The sequence below is a fragment of the Elaeis guineensis genome, chromosome 13 (genome assembly GCF_000442705.2).
Source record: "Elaeis guineensis isolate ETL-2024a chromosome 13, EG11, whole genome shotgun sequence".
In the NCBI taxonomy this organism is placed as follows: Eukaryota; Viridiplantae; Streptophyta; class Magnoliopsida; order Arecales; family Arecaceae; genus Elaeis; species Elaeis guineensis.
The window spans coordinates 62,418,316-62,439,047 of NC_026005.2; the positions used below are offsets into that span (position 1 = coordinate 62,418,316).

Consider the following 20,732-nt stretch of genomic DNA (forward strand, 5'->3'; position numbering starts at 1 on the left):
GAGAAAGTAATTTGAAACGGTGATTTCTTTTTTTGAATTTAAATTAAAATTTTTATTTCTTTTAAAATTTAAAATTTTAATTTTAATTTTTTTTTCATTTTTTCATTCTTCTATGCTATTTTTTTAGGTACTTTTTTTAAATATTTTATTAAAAAATTAATTTGAAATAGAAAAAGTAATTTGAAACGAAAAATTTTTTTGAATTCAAATTAAAATTTTTATTTTTTTTATAATTTATAATTTTTATCATTTTTTAATTTATTATTATTTTTTTTTCATTTTTATGATATTTTTTTATTTTTTTAGATTTTTTTGAAATATTTTTAGAGAAATTAATTTGAAATAATGATTTTTATTTGAATCAAAATCAAAATTTATATTTTTTTATAAATTTAAATTTATAATTTTTATTATTTATTTATTATTTATTTTTTAAAAAAAAATTTAAAACTATCGTTTGATGCGGTGGTTTTAATAACATCGTTCCAGATGATTATATTTTTTAAATAACAATTTTAATTTTTTTTTTTTTTTGAATGTCAACATAGAGGACGTAGAGGTTATGTTACGCTTCATAAGATTATATTTTTTTTATAAATAAATTAAAAATTATATTATTTTGATAAATAATATTTTTTTAAAAATTATTTAGGTAATGAGCTCGTTCTCTCTCGCTCTAGGCGGTCGCAGCGCTGCAAGCCAAGACGCGTCAACGTCACTATTTCTGTTTCTGTCGCCTCCATTTCGCATCGCCGGAAACCTGAGCCTAGCCCTAGCAATGGAGTCGCCGCCCTCGTTCTCCGACTTCCCGGAGGACGTGCAGCTGCACGTGCTTTCCTTTCTCTCACCTGCCGAGGTCTCCGCCTTCGCCTGCACCTCCCGCCAGTTCGCCGCCCTCTGCAGCGGCTCCGCCTCCGATAGCCCCGTCTGGCACGCCATGTGCCACCGCCGCTGGGGCTGCAAAACCCTCATCCGCTCCTGGGCCTCCGGTGGCGCCCGCATCCCCTACGCCCGCCTCTACCGCGCCCTCAACCGCTGGGAGGCCCTCATCGGCTTTTGGCGCCATATCGGCCACGGCACCCCCGGCACCCCTCCCCTCCTCTTCTTCGAATGGGGCCCCTCCTACATCACCGGATCCCGCGTTTCCCCCTCCGCCGAGCTGGGCTCCCACGGAGTCCTCAAGGTTCCCTTCATCTGGCTGGGCCTGTCCGCCCACGGCGATCCCGTCAGCTTCCTCCATCCGGGATGCCGATTCGAGTCGCCGGGCGAATTCTTGACCTCGGCTTCTGGATCGTCATCATCGGATTCCGATTTGGTGCCAGTGAGCGTTAGCTTTGTGGGCTACAACCATTTTGTAGTGGAGGAGAGCCGGTGCTTTTATGAGGCTTGCGGCGGTGATTCGGGGGTTTCGGATGAGTTGGCGGAGATAGAGAGTACGTTGCCGCTGGACCGGTTGATGTCGGAAATCTATCAGTACTTCGCTAATCGGACGAGCCCGGGCGGCGACAAGGATTCCAGAAGGCAGAGGAAGAAGGAAAGGGAGAAGCTTGGGAGGAGGAGACTATGGGAAACTGAGCATTTCGTCAAGATTGCCAACTATCAACCCACTCCATCACGGCCTTTGCAAGGTTTATGGAAGGTGCTTGTTTTTCTTTCCCTGTTGGAAAAATCCGTTCTTTGGTAATATTTGAGTTTGTAGCATGCATTATGCCTAGATCTTGTGTTCATCGCTCTTGCAAATGAACAATTTCTTGAACAATTTCTTAAACCACACTTCTTCCTGTAGGGGATTTGTGACGACAATCTCCTGAAATTTTACCTAGTTGCATATAATGATGCCGGTGGAATAACTTGTAGACGAGTTGGCGATGCAGGGGAGCTATTCTCTGCTTATTCCCCTGTTTTCAGGACTTCTAACACTACATTTCTTGAGGCCCCATTTTCTAAAGAGGAACAGGATCTGTATGGTAGCCGCAAGCACATATGCTCGGTGGCTTCAAATTGGAGCAACTTGGACAGGGAAGTGGTCTCACGAATTCTCTGTATCAACTCTAGTTATGAACTGGTGATTCCAGGCCTATATGGTTCTTCTGGTGATCCAGGAAATGGGGAGGGTAGGATATGGGAGTATGAGGATGGGACTTTCGGGTTCGGATTTCTTCGGAACCACTTTATCATTGACCTGAAGCACATCACTTCAAATGGGCATCTTCTTGATACTGTAGAGCATTGCTGCAACCGTTCTATTGTATAATGCTTGTTATATTTGTCGCATGTAGAATATCAAATAAGTCATAACTGTATGACTTGGCAGTGTAAGTGTTATTATATTTAAATAAATGATTTTCTTAGAATTTGTGAATAGATGGTTAGTTCTTCAGGTTCATATCTTGTTAAGCATGATGTGAATGGTAAGCATTGGATTGCAGAAACTGATAGTATGGATCCTAAGAAACCCCAATTTGTTGCTTCCTCTCCACCAATAATGTCCACTCTTTCGACTTGTTCCCCAAAAAGAAGGTTCCCTAAAAGTTTTTGGTGGCTACATTGCCAATTTGTATTCTGATTTCTTCTTTTCATTACATAAATAGTGACATCAGCTGTCAATGGAAGTGATATTTCAATCATGAACAAGTAATGAGGTCATTATCATTTTAACTTTTCCTTTTTCTTTTCTCCATAAAATTTAGTGCCTTTTGTTTAGCGGTGTAAGTGCATTTCTTTGCCTTGGTTAATAGTTAGCTGTTATTAGGTTTTTTGACATTCATCTTTTTTAGAAAATATATAAAAGCATGTACACATTCCAAGATTGTCTTCCCTAGCCAAAATCAAGTCAGCCTGATACATAATCTTTGCTTGTAGCAAATGGAAAACCTTTATCTGCTATCTATGAATTAAATGCACATGCAGTACAATTGGGGATGCTGTTGCTTAGATTTCCAGGAATAAGGTTTATGATTACAAGATTGAGTGTTTTTAGTCTATTATATTGGTCTTATTATGGAGGAAGTGTTGGTGAACACTGAAGACCAGCAACTTCTAATTATGAGGATCAAACCATTAGGTTCGCAGCGATAAAGTTTGAGCAAACATCAAAATCTTGAATGAATGTGGTTAAAATTTAATATTCATTTAAATTTTAAAAAGCTTCGGAACAGTTTATATGAGCTTTGAGCTCCTGTTCTTAATTCAGTTTTGTCATACCTTAACTTGCCTATAGCAGCATGACTCGAGAACTAAGTCAACCTCATTAACCAACCTCTTAAGACTCAAACATGACTTTTCTGGCAAAATTCTCCTTTGCATGCCCCACTAATGAATTGAACAAAAAGGAATACAGGAATCCAAAATTAAACTGACATTAACTCTTTTATATTGTTGGGCGAAGTCTGATAGACCACCTTCCTTACAATCAGTGGGACGTACTAGGACTAATGCCTGCCTTTGCCAAAAATTCTAAAGGAATATGTTAAGCTTTTCATTGTAAGCTGTGATGGGAGTGGCTGGTGGAAACCTAACTCGATTTGACCTTAGTGCCTTTGATAGTCATTAGGTGAATCTGCATGACCTTTTGGCCTTCTCTGAAATATTGAATTAGTTTACAATGTTAATTTCTAATGTTCTGGATATCATCATTCTCTTGGGAAGAATAAGTGCATCTTGTTATGGCCATCCTAAATTTGTGGTGCACTGGCTCTTTTTTCATTTTTTTTTTAGTTTGTTGAATGTGCTCATAGCAAATGGTCTAGATCATTTTAAGATACAGCAAGACCTATGCTTCTAGTTGTCAGCATGTACTCTGCATTCTTTCACCCTCCTGTAGGTCATGATCCGCTTCATTATGTTTTCAATTAAATAATTGTGTCTGATACTGAAATCTTTGACAAACTACATCAAGCATATGAGGCCATGATAAATACATACCAACAGAGATATAGCTATGTTGAGGAGTACAAGTATGATCCAACCTTCTACAAATTTTAAGACATACTTACAGCTATTAGGATCTGTCATGAAAAATGTATTTCCTATCATAAAAATGTGGAATAGAAATGATTTAAATATTGAATAGATGTGCAATGGTATATTGTTCTCTGTGTGTATAAGGTCATAAATTTTACTTTTTTGTCTTCTTAAGGCTAACTGACATGTGTGACAAGTACGTAGGAAATATAGGTGCTTGAAATTCTAAGATTCGAATAAACACAAATAATTTGAGCTCGTACAAAAATTCAAGTACTATTGTGCTGGAGCAATCATATATACATGATTGCAAAGGGAGATTGTATTTCAAATGCATGTTTTGTTTTAGTATGAAACTAAGCTTGTAAAGTACGAGCTTGCATTATTCTAGTAGGTGGCTTGTCAATCGATTTGGTTATTTTTTATTTCTTATTTTGGTGGCCTTCTTTGGAAGTTAGATGATGCAAAGTGGGTGATGTTTCAAGAAATCTTGGTTCTCCTTAGCAAATTAGAAATGCAATGCTCCTTTAAGATCTTATTGCAGAAGGTATTGCATTTTATTGTCTTCCTTATGATATATTTTTTACATCTATTTTCTCTTCCTAATAATCTCAGAAATTAGCAATTATCTTGCCTCACCGTTATGCCCTTTTTATCTTAAATTTGTCCATCAGTAACCATCATTTTTCACCACTCATGAAAAAGGGGAAGCTTCTCTAAATGTTCAAAAGAAATATTAGGCATCAAGTGGTCTTCTGGATCTCCTCATCTTGATGCGGGATGAAACTCAGTTAGCATCGAGCATGGTTAATTCTGTATGTAATATCTATAGTTGCATTGATGATTTTTGTTTGCATTTTCAAATAAAACCATCTTGTGCACATCTGAACGATTTAAAGGCCATGCTGACGGAATGACTTGATCTTAATTTTTCTGTATTATGCCACATACTTGTAAATTGAGCACCAAGTGTCACAGTGGGCAGCAGTGCAGGCATCTTTTCATTATGAACTGATTTGAGACCTCAACTTTGTAATGAAAAATTTCTTCTGAACATTGTGTAAGCAATGGAAAGGAAATATCTCCATTGGTGCAAAGACAGCTAGAGTGTGATCTGTCCTGGTTGTATGTGGATGCTGGTAGAAGGTGCATAGACCATCTGATCTGATATCCATCTTTGAGAGGTCATCATGACTGCCTAAATAAATGAAAGTATACATTACTGTTGCAGTTCCTTTTAATTATGATTCATTCGATGCATCACTAGTCAACATGCAAAGTGGGAAGACACACTTTTGATGTCCTTTTACCAGCGGCCACATGGCTAACTCAATCCGTATTCTGAAAAAATTCTTGTTCGGTTCTACTTCACATTTAGTTTATCTATACTCGCAGGTGGGAGTTTGTCATCCTTTAATTTGTGAAGAATTGTACTGCTATTATTTTTTGCAGATATAATGGTGGTTTAGCTTCTTGGCATGGCTTTGTTACCTTGTTCAGGTTAAATAAAAAATCAAGCAATTTCTCATTTGGTCAGACTTTTGAAGATCCTCCACCTACACTGCGAGGTATGAACCAGGAGTGTACATTTTATACCATGAGTTGACAATGCCCGGTTATTGTGTTCTAGGTGATGCATGTGCACCTTCTGGGAACAAATCTTTCCTGGCAAGCAACTGGCACTCAATAATCAAAGTTGAAGAATCATTATTAATATGAGAATCAGCTGGTTTGCTGTTTATTCCTGTCCATGACCCAGTCCTTCAAAATAGAAGTTTGATCAGATTATCTATTGCTATCTTTTTGTTGGTCAATGTTTCCTCCTGATTAGTTCTCCAAGTTTCTTTGATCTTAAGCCGCTGCATATGTTCAACTCATCTTTGAGCATTCTCCCTCATGGACTCGAACTCGAATCTTTAAACATGTTGTGACTTCTTATTTCATTCTGGTTTTACTTATTTTTAGTTCTGACAGTCCCATCAATTCCAACGGCTTCTTCGCTGCTTAATTAGATGATAGAGTTGGTCTCGTTGTTTGTCGGTCATATCTGATGCTTGGGAAGTTTCTCAAAAGCATGCCTTCCATTTTAGTTCCTATTGAAATTTCATGCCTCTCTGGCCTCTTGAGACAATAATGCAACGAGAGGCCCCTTGAATGAAATAGTTAGCCTCTAAACAAATTTAAACAAAATTTAAGACAGTCCCATCAATTCCAACAGCCTCTTCACTGCTTAATTAGATAGTAGAGTTGGCCTCGTAGTTTGTCAGTCATATCTGATGGTTGGGAAATTTTTCAAAAGCATGTCTTCCATCTTAGTTCCAATTGAAATTTCATGCTTCTCTGGCCTCTTGAGGCAATAATGCAACAGGAGTCCCCTTGAATGAAATAGTTAGAGCCTCTAAACAAATCTCAACAAGATTTAAAAATGGGCACTGGATTCAAGCTCCGATGAAGGCATATTTTTTGACATAGGAATTCTCTGATTTTCCCATAAATAAGTGAATGTTTGTCCTTTTCCACCTTCAATGCTGCTCTTTTCGCTACCTAGCAATATGATTAATTATATGAAAAATCTTAAGCTCTGAATAGTTCCAGTTGCCAGACATTATACAAGATTATATCTGAAAGCACACTCAAGCTTGAAACTGAAAAGAACCATTTCCGGACTACATATGAACCCAATAAGAAATTTTACAAGCAGACACCAATTCCATCCAGAGTTCTTTCAAAACCAGCAGATAGCATGGAAAATCCAATGAAAAGACAACTGAACAATTTTAAAAACTTCAGCGAATCACTGTTCTGAAAGGGATGAAGAAGCATACTGGAAGCGAAATAGGATAGCTGCATCTGCCTTCATGAATTATGACACCAGTTCTCCTGCACTGGCTGGTGCCTCGCTGCCCATCTTCTCTTGGTCAGTTTCAAGTTGGCTGTAGTTCCCCTTCTCCTTGATCAGTTGAATGTGGTGGTGCTTGCAGTACAGCCTTCCCTCGTGAGCAATGTAATTTGAAGGGCTAATGACACATCCTCCATGAGTGCATTTGAAGCAGCTCCTGTGATATGCAGTCCCATTAACTGTAACCTGTAAAACAATATCGGAAAGGAGAGTGTGGAAGTTTTTTGAGAAATATATAATTTACATATATGTGACATATGACCATTCACAAAGGTGCATCTTCTTGTTGCAGAGATGAATTTTTCAATAGCATGGCAAATGTTTTGATCCATTTCATGCTTGCAAGTAACCAAAACAATTGATTGTTCTTATGTATTCGGGAATTTAGATCATGATGTACAACATAGATTTCAAATTCAATGGCCCATTATATATTCTAGTACCATGAAATTGGCATGAGAAAATCAAATCTATGGTTGACAATCTAAGTTGATGCATGTGGAATATGTACCAGTTTGTGCAAATATTTGCTAGCACAATCTAAGAACTATTAGAATGAAAGTTGTTACCCTCTCTGTGGGATACACTGTCTTCCTGCATCCAACACACTTCTCTCTGGTCCCTGCAAATGCACTTGAGACTTTGTGGGCTGCTGGCTTCTGTTTAGTGTAGTCCAAGATAAAGATTAGCAGCATCCACAACATAATATGTGGACTATATATTTTCAAAGAAAAAAAAAAAGAAAGAGGAACTTTCAAAGATATTTACATGCAAGCCTTCAGTCTAGCTTTAGAGATAAGTCAAGAAATTTGTCAGCTCAAAGGTGATTGTGCCTTGCTTCCCACAAATCACCAATGTTTTAAGGGAAGCATTAAGGGGTCTGGAAGGACTAGTTTATAGGTTTTACAGTATGCTAATGGTCTATCTAGAAATGCCCTTTGATTGATTCTGTACCTCAGTAATAACAGGTTTTTCTGGTTTGACAATCTTCGGCGTCCCTGAAAGAAGATGATCGAAGATGATTTTGAGTATCAGAATTGAAAGGAGTATGGTGGGGGGAATGAGTGGAACAGTGATTACCTTCAAAGCTTTTGTCCAGGCTGCCAGTCATCTTGAAGAGTTGATCAAAATGAGGCCTGCAATACAAGACTCCCTCAAACGAATTATAATTTCCCAGCTGCAAGAAGAAATTGTCAGTGGAGGTGAAAGCCAACAGCACATACAGGTGCTTGCTTCATGGTTTGTTTAAATCTTAAATTTTAATAATGGATGTGACAGATTTGTGCATTTTTTGGTTGTCTCTTTGTAGGTGCATGTTATAGCAATTCTTTGTTAATGAAGTCCACAAGTAAGCATTTCTCTGTTGAAATTTATGAAAGACTTCTACCAAAGAAATTTATAAAAGACAAAGCAGATCTGTGTTACTTTTAACTAGGAATTGAATGCTCTTTAAATACATCTTTTTATGGAAATTCTTTATGAAAAGGTGGGGAAAAGGGAGAGTGAAAATGCTGTGGAATGTTTGGTTTCGATCTATGATTTTTCTATCAATTTGACTCCCCTTAGCTGATCTCATAAGCTGTTGAACAATTTGAAGGTTCAAAACTTTCATAGGTGATTTATAGTATTGGCTTGATCTCTACCATCTCCAATGAAATAAGAGTACATGGAAAAGTTTGTGACAGAAGAAATGAGATTTCATAGTAGACAAAAACTACGAGACATTGGTTACCCAACATCATACAGATGAATTGAATGGAGTAAATATTAAAACAATCCAAAAACAAAAGGAACATAAGTAAAGATACAGATTACAAAAACATATCCATCAGAGATGATCATTTAAAAAAGGGAGATCCTAGAGGTACAAATATTATTGTCAACATATTTTTCTTCAGCAGAAACAGAGGGGGAGGAGAAGACATTTTCAGTTACAACAGAGAAGAACTTTTCTAAACAATCCATGCTTGAGCAGAGACTGCATTGAGAACTGTAGGTAGCCAAAGATACTACTAATCAAATGTGACTAATAGCATTGAAAACTTCAAAGAGATAAATCAATAGCCCACCAGAGGAGGAAACAATTCCATAACAATTATAACGGACATTATTAAGAAATGGATAAATAGAGAAGCAGAGACAGAGGGTACCTTCAGAGTCCCCTTGCAGTGGTGGCATTTAAAGCATGCCTTGTGGTAGATTCGGTTGTCAGCTGTGAGCTTGTCCACCAGGTAAACCGTCTTGCTGCAAGCCGTGCATTTCGTTTGTGTCCCTTGGAATGCCATTGCTCTTCTTTGCTTGTCCTTTCGGAGCCTTCTCAATGGATCAACAGTAATAGAAGAAGACACCGGAAGGGAAGCCCCTCTCTTCTTCTATCCTTCTACCACCACCTCTTCGCTTATGTTAGTACTTAATTTATATTGCTGAGCTTGCTTAACCCTTCCACAAAGCCCAAGGACAAGCCAGCTGGAACGGGAGACAGGGAATGAGATGACAAGAAAGGCAGGGAGAAAAAGGAGATACGGGCGCAAGAGGTGGCTGTAGACAATTGCGTAGAGGAAGCAAATACAGGGAAAGGGAGCTGATACAATGGTGTATACGTAAGTATATATATATATATATATATATATATATATATATATATATATATATATATATATGTATGTATGTATGTATGTGTATGCATATATATACATATGTATGTAGGTATGTTTGTAGGTAGATGGATGGATAGAGAGAGAGATTTAGAGGGAGGGGGGAGGGAATTTTGTTGCATTGGTGATAGCACGTCGAATTCATTATAACTCAATAAAAATATTTATATTTTATTAATTATTTATATTTCATTGATTTTTATGATGATATTTTATATTATTTTATTAATTTTTAATTTTTAATTAAATTATTATCTATTTGATATGGTGTTACAGTTGCAACATTTTTTTTTTTTTTCTTCTTCTCTTGGGGTGGGGGGGGGGGGGAGCCTCTTTTTCGTATAATTTGATGTCAAATAATTCAAACAAGTCACTCAACTGTATCCCATCATTCATGCTGCTTCATTATCTGGCACAATTCATGATGCAAATACAAAGGGAGCAATGAGAGTACGGCACACCACTTGAGGGATTTTTTTCACTTACGTTTTTAAGTTGCTAAAGAATTTTTGTCGTTCTTCCCATCCTCCTATCATATATATATATATACATACATATGGTAGTAATTACAGCGTAGTTTTTATCCAAGTCCTTTTTCTCTTTCTTGCGTGGGTCCCAGTTAGATGGTTATATCTAAAATAATTTATGTTAGGAGTTGGGACTTTTCTAGAAGTTGGGACTTTTCTAGCCCTTTAAATTAGCATAACTCTCTTCACCAAATAAAAAAAAAAAAATTAGCATAACAAACACCCACACTCTCTCTCTCTCTCTCTCTCTCTCTCTCTATATATATATATATATATATATATTACAACGACAACTAAAAGATTATGACAATCTAACAATGCTAAAAGGACAACCATCTGTGGAAGGGATAAGGCCACTTGATGGTGTCAATGGCATGTATCACTATTGAGATGCCTGAGATGCAAAGCAGATGAAATGTCGTAGGTACATGCTGTTTACTGAAGAAATTTAAAGTAGGATATGCAACTACAATGCTTTTGGCAATCAAGTAGTCTTACTGGCATTTGACTTATTAGCAATTGTGATAATATATGTTTGTTTTTTAGCAAGACATCATGCAAGGTGAATTAAATATCTAGGTATAATAAGGTGAACGACACATTAACTATATTGAAAAATGAGAATTTTTCGGTTGATGCAACATATAAGAATAAGATAGTACATTAAGAAGGCGTATGATTTTCTCCAATCAAGAGCAAGTAGAGAAGAAAAAAAAAGGAAAGAAAGGAGTAAACGAAGCTCCTATGCACATACTTATTTTGAGTTTTAAGAAGGGTAGGCTCTTAAAGAAGATGCATACTAATAAAAGTTGCTCAAAAGCCTTTTGAGAAAATAGACACAACTTCAGATTTGACCGTGGAAATTAAAATAGGCAAGGCTTTATATAATTGATCGGCACATTTTAGTTATGGTCATAGGTATGATCATCTTGCTAACCTGGTGTGGGGCTTTGCTTCTTAAAATGGGATGTCCAAATTAGCTAGACGTGTACCCATTCGAGGGTGTTGGTAAGCTCCATCAGACAGTGAAGAAATGCATTTAATAATGCTACCGTCTAAAGTTGCCTTCACCTTTCTGGTAGTAGTTTGTAGCAATGCTACAAGGAATCCTGCTAATCAAGTTGCTGTCAGGAGTCACAGAGTTCAAGCTTTTCTATTCTATTTTTCAGATGTTTTTATTATCATTCCTAGGCTACAATATCCAGAAATTCAGTCAGTAGTAAGATTGGATGAAATATTATTAGTTGAAAATATCAATAGTGATGTTGATAATTCATATTTTATCATGATTAATGATATCCAATATGGCACTAGAAGTATTTATGACCATTAATTGTAGTCCACAAAAATTTTCTTCTAATTATAATATGTAGGTCATGATAGGTGAGGCAGATTCTCAATTTATGTAGGGCACATTGGACTTTCCAGCGTCGTAATTCTATTGTTGAAATCAATTTTGTTTCAAAATGTCGATGTAAACTAACTAGCAAAACATTTGCTTCTTTTCTTTTTTTTTTTTTTTTCGAGAAATATAAAATCTTTGCCTTCTACCTTTAGGTTTTCTTCCTCATGTTGTTAACTAGAATAGGTGATATAGTTTTTCAATACAGATGTTCCACCATATATGTAGAATTAATATAACACAATTCTTAATCCCCATAAAAATGATTACTCAGATCTATTAATTTAAGCATTATGGATATAGTCAAATCCATTTTTGATTGGCTTCTCTCCCAAGGAAAGCTCTCTGAAACGCAAATACTTCTAAAGATTCACAAGTGGAGCGCAGTTTAACTAGTACACTTATTGCGTTGACCTAATGGTCTGAATGTACGCTTAGGTCTATAGGCTGATGACATAACTTACATGTATATATTAACGTTAGCAAAAGAAAATTCTTATTGGAATCTGGAAGTAACACCTATTATCAGATAATAAGTATATTTCTCTACTTAGCCATCTAGTACCTCACGAGACCCTAGCCAGCAGAAAAGGATGAGGACCAGACAGATAGAACCTAGATGTAGGGTTACTTTTGCCAAAATGCTGATCGCAAATTCAATCGTTAAAGATGGGATTTTATTCTTAAAAAAATAAAAGAATATCGAAATAGTGGAACAAATAGTAACAATGTCACAATGCAGAGAGAGAGAGAGAGAGAGAGCAACAAAAAGAAAAGAAAAGAAAATAGAATGTTTTCTCATATTTAGTTAAAACAAATAGAAGGGAGGTTGATGTAGCGTATATGTTTTAGTTGTTTTGAACCTCATATCTGGTTGCCATTTTTCTCTCAATTGTTTTGTAGATATGTGCCTTGGACTCTTATTTCAGACCTTTCTCTCAAAAGTCATTAGTATTTGCCCTACTGGATTTCTGGAAAGAAAAAGCTTCATCTTTATTTGTAAGGATTTGTGCGAGTATATATAGATCTTAGATCTTTATATAAAATTTAAAAAAATTTAAATAATATCTTCTAATTAGTTATTTTTGAATAAAATTTTGAATTGCTGCTAAATGATATTAGAAGGAATCTAATCCATCACCCATGTGGAGGACCATGGGACACTGTATTGTAGGTCTAAATTGGATTTATGATGTATGTGATTGGATTTAATTGGATTTGAATCCTTAGCCAGATGAAGATGATAGGGCTTAAATAAGATGGGTATGTGAGGACTAGAGGTAAAAGTAATATGGATATTATCCATGCGGATCTATTTTCATATCCGAATCAATCCAAATATAGAAAAAAATTTGAAGATCCGACTAATATCCGTATCTATATTTGTTAAAGAAAAATAGATATGAATATGGATAGATAATTATCTGATTTATATCCGAATATTCAAATCTACATATAATTCTATATAATTTTATATAGTACTTATTAATTTAAAAAAAAATATACAACCTATAAACATATTATTAACTTGATTTATCATCTATTTAGTAATATCTTTGATTTTATAGTCATAAAGTTTAATTATCTAAGTAATATCTATAATTATATCCATACTTTTAATATCCGAATTGTATCCGTATCTGTTTAAAACAAATATGGATATGATTTTTTGCATCCGAATAATATTCATATCTATATTTATATTCGTCAGAAAAAATAGATATGGATATGGATACGGTGGTATCTGAACCGTATCCAATCCGATTTTAGCCATAGTGAGGACTTGTATAGATGAATGTTTAGTTTCATATTTGCTATACACTAGATAGTACTTGGGTACTTATATAAAATTAATCAAAAAATCAAAATAATATTTTTTGATTAGTTTTTTTTGGATAAAATTTTAAATTATTCTATGATTATTCTTTAGAAGATGCTTCCAACCCCTCATCTTTGGAAGAATCTCTATTCCAAAAAGGTGATTGAAAGTCATTAGATATTGGATTCCTTATCTAGCTTGGTTCCTCCATGAAGCATGTAGTTCTGAATGTTCATGTGATGTATTTGGGGATTGCTTAGTAACTTTTTTAGAGAAATTTTTTCTTATAAAAATTATGAATTTTCAATAATAAAAATATATATTTTTTTTATGACTTTCTGTTTTCAAAAAATTATAATATATCTTCAGAATATCATAACAGACTCAGGATGTCATAAATAAAATAAAACTTCTATAGTCGGACCGATCATAGAAAGAATTATAATCGGATATGCTTCGAAAACGTTCATTAAAAGATGAATGGCCCCGCGCACTTACGCGAGCATGTTAAAATACTAAGAAAAGAGGATGGATAAATTCTAGGAATATTTGAACAGTTTAGATAAATATCACATAACTGTCTCTTTTTTAATGGATGTTCTGATATATGCATGTGGCAGACGATGACGGTCTGATTATAATTCCTTCCACAGTCGGCTCGACTATAGACGTTTTTTTCTCATAAACAGACCATAAGAAATCATAATTTTTTCAAAACAGATGAGTATTTTCGTCATTCAAAATCTCAAATCTAAAAATGAATCTGCACGTATGTAATGGGCATTGAAAAATAGAGACTATGTGGTCCAATGAGATAGTACGGTACACTCTACCTTAATTTTATTGTACCATATGTAATGCATAAAGAATTTTTTAATTTTTTTAATATTGAGACCGGATGGAATCCCACTGTCCTCCTGTCGCCTTCCTTCATTTTAATTTTTTTTAATTAATAAATTAGAGGAAGTATCTTACTTCTTCTTTATTCACTCAAAACTAATTGCCCAACTGATGATGTTTTTGATTGTTGTGTCGGCTATGAAAACGGCCATCCTTCCCATGGATATCTACAATGCGAAAAAGAAACCACCACTTGAATGATGTGTCATATCTTCTCACGTGAATTGTGAGGACAAGCCAATGGGTTTAGCTTCAGTCCTACTCGAGTGGTCACCATGATGACATGAGAAGGGAAGTGGGCTGGTTGGTACTAGGTGCACCTCATGGCCCCACTGGTCACCAAACGCCATATAAACAGTCTGTTGCTTGGATTTAAACCTTGCGTTTCCAATATTCTTATTTGTCTTTCCTTGTCTTGGTGGTGGAATACTGCTTTCAAGCTATAATAACTAACAAGGATATTGAATGGGCATCCCTTTCTTTTACTCTCCATCCAATGATGCAAGAATAACATGCAAGACTTAGCCGAGCAGTCTGTTACTATATATCCTTTGTCGACGTTCCTTTCTTTTAATTGATTTAGGCTATTAAGCGTGCAATGAGACCCAATGCTTCTCATAAATCATACTGTCCTATGTTTAATTCTGTATCAGCCCACATACTTGCAATCTAAAACTAATGCCTTTCTCTAGTGATTTTCTTAAAATATTTATAAGTATCCTTTCTTTAATTAGTTGTTGCAGAGTATGAACGCTGGTTGCATTAGATCTCTACAAATGTATTGCAAATTTGTGCTAGTCCAGTAGGTTCACCATAAATAACCTTTTTGAAAAAGCCTTGTAAGAGAAAGCTCTTTTAAGGGAATGGCACTTACAAGGCATCATTTGTAACCCTACTTTGAGTATGATTATATGGTCTTCATTACCAAAGTTTTGCTGACCAAACCTGACGTTGCTGAAGGATCATAAGATACATCAACACATCTGAGGAATATTGTCTGCTATCTGTAGAATTCTTTCAAAAGGTGGGCTTTGCCTGCAAAAAGCGGACGGTTTCAGTTCTTGAGTAATCTACTCCTCTGTACAAATTATGATAAATTTTGCTTCCAAGATATGTGGATCTTGAGTATGCCCTTCAAGATACATCATGCAATTATATGGTACTTGGAGCGGCAGATACAAAGTTTTTCATTTTACTAAAGCCTAAGATTCGAGGAAGGTTTGCAGAGGATAATACCCCAAAGTTAACGTTTATTTCAGCCCGCCACCCTGTGGTCACCATACATTGCCATCTTGCGTTACGTACTTGAAAATGAAATCATGCTCAATACAAATATTTGTGTGTGTATGTGTGTATTACATATGTATGTATGTATGTAAAGAAAGAAAGAAAGAAAAAGACTTGGAGAGAGAAGTGGTTCTGTTTTGACTCCCCAGGTCAAAAGATGGTAGAGGAAAAGGGGCTTGGCAGGTAGCTGCCACCCAAAGTCCACCCACCTAGTCTCCCACCTTGCTACCTACACAACGGAGAAAAGAGCCAGGTCCAGGTGTGGTTGATTTAATGGGCCAAATTAAGCTGTGCCCAGCTATTTCCATGCCCCAGTTATGTCCATTCCTCGTGAGGTGGACCTTCATATTTTTAATATCTGATTTGTATATCTGTTACTATTTGAAACAAATATAGAAACAAATTGTTGCATCCAATTAATATTCGTAACTACATCTAATTCATCAAAATAAATGAGTATGAATGTGGACATACTAATGTCTAATTCATATCCGGTTCATTTTTAGCGATAACTCGTTCGTCAGTATCTGAGGGTGTTTGATTGAGGGAAGTTGGGATCTGAAATCGAAATGAAAATAGGTGATTGCTATTCTAATCGTTTGATTGGAAGGAGTCTCATTTTGATTCTGATTTTGATTTTGGATGGAATCATAGTGGTTCAATTTACTTAAAACTCAATCCTTACTATTCCTTAAGGATTCAAAATTTTATTCCAATTCCAATACTGATTTTGATTCTAATTCATTTCGATTCTCATTCAAATTTCAGTTATAGCTGCGAACCAAATAGTCCCTAAACGAGGAACTAATTGAATTTTAACCATAATCTCGCTTGCCACGACGTCATCACTTTGTTTCCTCTCTTTCACCAATCCTGACCGCTAATCCTCTTGCCTTATTGTAGTAGAGGTGGCAGTCCTGTTAAATGGGGACGGATGCTGGGCGGGTAGAGAAATTTTCAACCTAAACGTTTTCTTCTTTATTAAATAGATCAAAAATTTAGATCGTAACCAGACTTATTTATTAAATGGGTAACTCAACTTGACAAGTCAATCGGGTTAAACAACTTAAAATAATTTTTAACAGTATTGTGGTGTAGAGAGGACTTCTTTAGTCTCACATCGATTATGAGTCAAAAGAAAATATGACTTATATGGATTGGAATCTTCTCTCCCAATGTGAGGCGTCTTTTAAAGATTAAAACTGTGAGGCTCTAAATGATCAAAGCCCACTGAAGCCTAAAGATGATCATAAATCAAAGCGGACAATACCTCACGTATGTGGATGTGGAGACATAAGCCAACCATCTGAGCCATTCGACCCTTTGACCCATGACCACAATAAACAAGTTAAATATATTTATGCAGGCTAAGCATGTTAGGTTAAATGGTGTAAAAACACATTAAATAGGTTAAGCAGGTTAAGCAATTTGGATTAAATCAGATAAAAATAGATTAAGCAAGTTTTAAACGGATTCAATAGACCTTAAACGAATTAAATAGATTATATCATGATTCGATCCAATTATTAAACAAATCAAAATAAGTTAAAAGATCTAAGGTCTAAACCAATAAATGAGTCTAAATGGATTGATTTATTTATAATCCAAACGAATACATATTAACCCTAAACCTGCTTAAAGCATATTATTTAAAAGTTGAGTTGATAGATCAGATCATAAGTTTCCATCTGAGTTCTATGTAGCATTGATGCCCAACTTCATTATCAGCACGGATCGTCATCTTTGGTGTGTGACCATGTTCATTGAGAAAAAATAAGATAAATACCAAAATTGCACAAGGCTACCTTCTTGCACTGAAATTGTTGATTCTCTACACCCAACAATATTTTGCTGCTCAAATAAATATGTTGCTCTTACAGAGATTGCCATTCATGACAATCCAGTTACTCAAGAAATGATAAATAACTAAAAGTGTACGTTAGAAGTTATTAGTCAGTTTGTGTTGGGATTATTAGCCTACGACTCCAAATTGACCAGTAATTTATACGAAATTAAGTAGTTCTCAAAGTTTACTAAGATGTCATGAGCAACTAATGATGCTCAAAGCTACAAGTCACCTGTGCTCGGGAGTACATCTAGTTGGCCAATCCTTTATTCAAGAGTTGCTGATATTTGATAATAAATTGATGATATTTAAACTAAAAACTCACTTGTGCCAAAATTAATGGCCAACAGAGCTGATCATGGCCAGATTTTGGGTCTAAATTATATTCTTTTTTAGTTGGTCTTCGGATCAGGCCTATCCAAGATTTGATATTTCTGTGCCCTAGCCTAGGGCATGATGGCCTACTGCTCCATATTTACCACCCCCTGGAACCAAGTTTGCGAAGTCCTGTACTCAAAGGTCGCCAAGTCTTTTACCAAAAAAACAGTTACCAAGCAGTCATGAGCAACCGAGAATGTCTTTAATCGCCACTAAGTTGAGTCAAAGTTATCAGCGTGTCATATAAAATTTATCAGTCCTAGGTACCAAGTCTACCAACCCTAAATTCAAAAAGTAGTAGGAAGTGCTCAGCAATTGATGGGAGAAGTCAGCAGTCACCTTGGTCAAAGTTACCATGCTGGGACTACGATTTTCCCGGGCATGATTATTAAGTTTGCTGGGCCTCCACTCAAAAGTTAGGAAGAACTGACGAAGAAATGATGACATTAGAAGTTGCCAGTTCCTTGTGTCAAAGTCACCAGCCCATTACTACAAAATTTTATTAGTCCCGAGAATCGTGATCACCAGTTCCAGATCTACCCAAACATAGCTAGTCTGTTAAACTGTTGCTCCAACGTTGCCAATGATTAATGCGAAGCTCGGCAACCATGGCACATAGAGAAAGGGAACGGAGAGAGGAGGATGGTGGATAGGGTTAGTTTAGCAATGGTGCAAATCTAATATGTATGTATTAAAATGGAAATCTCTATATTGGTAGAGCTTCCATCTGCCATATGGCAATAATGCGGAGAATTTTATTTGCCGTATCACAACGTACTCACAATGCTCATAGAGGTTGTGGTGGTCACAGAGAGGGAGATTAGTCGAGGGCATGGTCAACGAAGACAGCATGAGAGAGATCGAGACGATGGAGGCTGCAGAAGCCGGTGGCACCGATGATGGCAAAGGAAGGAGAGAATGCAAGGAGGGAATCGATGATGGGGAAGTGGGTGAGGGTGGTAGCTTGGTGGCAAAAAGCGGGGTCCAAGACGATGATCTTGTTGTCGTGGGTGATGACGAGGGAGCCCGAGGGGGTAGTGAAGATGGCAGATGGGAGATCGCGGCTGAGGAGGGGGAGGGCAAAGGAGCAGCAGAGGGTGAAGGGGTCGAAGAAGGAAGGATCAGAGAAAAAAAAAGAAAAAAACTCACAGAAGCTGTGGCGATGGCAGGAAGGGGGGACCAATGGAGGGTGTGGGTGATGAAGCCCACGTGGGAGAGATCGAAGAGGTGGAGGTCGGAGAAGTCGGTGGTGCCAGCAGTGGCGGGGGAATGGCAAAGGGTAAGAAGGAAATTGATAGTAAAGAAGCGAGTGAGGACAGTAGCGCAGCGGCAAAAGATAGGGTCGAAGGCAATGATCTTGCTATCGTGGGCGATAAGGAGAGAGCCTAAGGGGGTGGCAGAGACGGCGAATAAGGGGTCACGGCCGAGGAGGGAGAGGATGAGGAAATGGCGAAGGGCAAAAGGGTCGAAGAGTGAAGGATTAGAGAAAAAATTTTTGAAGACACCTATCTCCATAATATTTTACCATGTATCATAAGAGCCTTTAATCTACATTGAAATAAAAAAAATTCAGGCATCCGCACATAAAAATCGGAATCATTGGCTTATTACATTAAAATCATACTACATTGCAGATGATGGGACGATATGAGGACTTTGCTACAGGATCAGCAAAAGCTATTACTTCACTCTTTATAGTCTGTTAATCCATATCCCACTAGCTACATCTAGCCACATTTTAAATAATACTATTTTGTATCTTTAATCTTGAGAATAAAAATAAGGATAGCTATCTCTTTATGATTCAGGATATTTTTTAAATTATATTTAAATATTTTCATTGATCGATGTAAGACTCGAATCGAATCAAATATGAATAAGATGTCAATATATTAATATATATATATATATATATATATATATATCAATGAGTTACAAAAATATATATTTATATTTATTTTAAATAAATAAAAATATAACTTAAATACTAAAAGTATAAATATGAATAAGGTATGAATCAGATAATTAAATATTATAATTACATAATAAAAATATTATTAAATAAATGATAAATCAAATTAATAGAATAGTAATATAATTATATATAAAAAAATTATAAATAATATATAAAATTAAATAAGAATATAAACAAACTCATATATTCAAATGGATAATCGTGACAAATTAAAAAAAATGCTAAAAGCAAGCATTTAAAGTATATCTTCTTTTAAAGGAGAGGATCGAAGAAGAAGGGAAAGGAGAGATAGAAGGGTTTAAAAATGGTTAAAAATAAAAATAGTAAGAAGTGATGGGTTTAAGAAAGAGCTTCGTGAAATTAGGATCGAATCTTCACAAGATTTGTCCAATAACTTATAATGCATGCTATACACAAAATATAGTTTTTTTAATTATTTTAATTTTTAAAAATATATATAATAGATATAATAAAATTAAATTTTATTTTTAAAAAAATTGTATCCCATGTATCGCATGGGGTTATAAGCTAGTATCTCATGATATTGAGGCTTTCAGTGGTTGTGTGAATCCTTTGACTACATATGATGCCGACCTTATGTTCAGCAGTGATGCTATCAACACGGCATTTGAGTTAATTCACGCATTTGCACCTAATGGGATGCTAACCAGGTGGCAGTAGAAACAATGATCGAAGTGTTCTTTAGTTCAAGAGTATGCAACTCTATAGCCGTAGCATCCCTCCAATGATTGTATTCGACAGTACCATTATAAGTTCTAGGTTCAACATAAAACCTCACACCAAAGAGAAAAGAAAAGCATGGTGAGATATAGAAAATTTGAGTCGTTGATACAGTAAGAGATAGTATTATGGCTTAAAAGCAGGACGAGGGCCTGAGAGTTGCAGCGATGAACCAGTGGGTGCAGTAAATAGGCCCCAAGCAATGGAGGTGCGATTACAAACGTATTATTGTAGATAATCTGGTTTCCTGATGCGAAGAGTAGAGTGGATGGGCAGGTTTGGGTGGCAGGCTCCTAGTTTAATGAGGATTAAGGTGGATGGGGTAGTGGAAGTGGGCATAT

The 20,732-nt window shown here is 36.0% G+C and overlaps 2 protein-coding genes and 1 long non-coding RNA gene across 3 annotated transcripts; 2 read left to right on the forward strand and 1 right to left on the reverse strand.

Moving 5' to 3' along the window:
- The first annotated feature begins 622 nt into the window (after window positions 1-622).
- Window positions 623-2,364, forward strand: LOC105060674 (F-box protein At3g12350). Its single transcript, XM_010944467.4, has 2 exons — window positions 623-1,639; window positions 1,787-2,364. The coding sequence occupies exons 1-2, from the start codon at window positions 656-658 to the stop codon at window positions 2,252-2,254; spliced, it is 1,452 nt and encodes a 483-aa protein (XP_010942769.2). The 5' UTR covers window positions 623-655; the 3' UTR covers window positions 2,255-2,364.
- Window positions 2,365-6,602: 4,238 nt separating this feature from the next.
- On the reverse strand, window positions 6,603-9,300 carry LOC105060675 (LIM domain-containing protein WLIM1). Its single transcript, XM_010944468.4, has 5 exons — window positions 9,013-9,300; window positions 7,943-8,039; window positions 7,817-7,860; window positions 7,432-7,521; window positions 6,603-7,048 (listed from the first exon to the last, which is right to left on the reverse strand). The coding sequence occupies exons 1-5, from the start codon at window positions 9,145-9,147 to the stop codon at window positions 6,827-6,829; spliced, it is 588 nt and encodes a 195-aa protein (XP_010942770.1). The 5' UTR covers window positions 9,148-9,300; the 3' UTR covers window positions 6,603-6,826.
- Window positions 7,956-8,272, forward strand: LOC140853299 (uncharacterized). The gene is made up of 2 exons (XR_012136313.1): window positions 7,956-8,087; window positions 8,172-8,272. It is a non-coding gene; the product is annotated as an uncharacterized lncRNA (long non-coding RNA).
- Window positions 9,301-20,732: the final 11,432 nt, after the last annotated feature.

Excerpts from the sequence above, each read along its gene's own strand:
- LOC105060675 (XM_010944468.4), bottom strand. The coding sequence starts at position 9,147 with ATGGCATTCCAAGGGACACAAACGAAATGCACGGCTTGCAGCAAGACG. Across the intron at positions 7,861-7,942 it reads CCTGGACAAAAGCTTTGAAG|GGACGCCGAAGATTGTCAAA; the intron begins GTAATCACTGTT and ends ATCTTCTTTCAG. Across the intron at positions 7,049-7,431 it reads CAGTGTATCCCACAGAGAGG|GTTACAGTTAATGGGACTGC; the intron begins GTAACAACTTTC and ends ATTGTTTTACAG.
- LOC105060674 (XM_010944467.4), top strand. The coding sequence starts at position 656 with ATGAGCTCGTTCTCTCTCGCTCTAGGCGGTCGCAGCGCTGCAAGCCAA. Across the intron at positions 1,640-1,786 it reads CTTTGCAAGGTTTATGGAAG|GGGATTTGTGACGACAATCT; the intron begins GTGCTTGTTTTT and ends TTCTTCCTGTAG.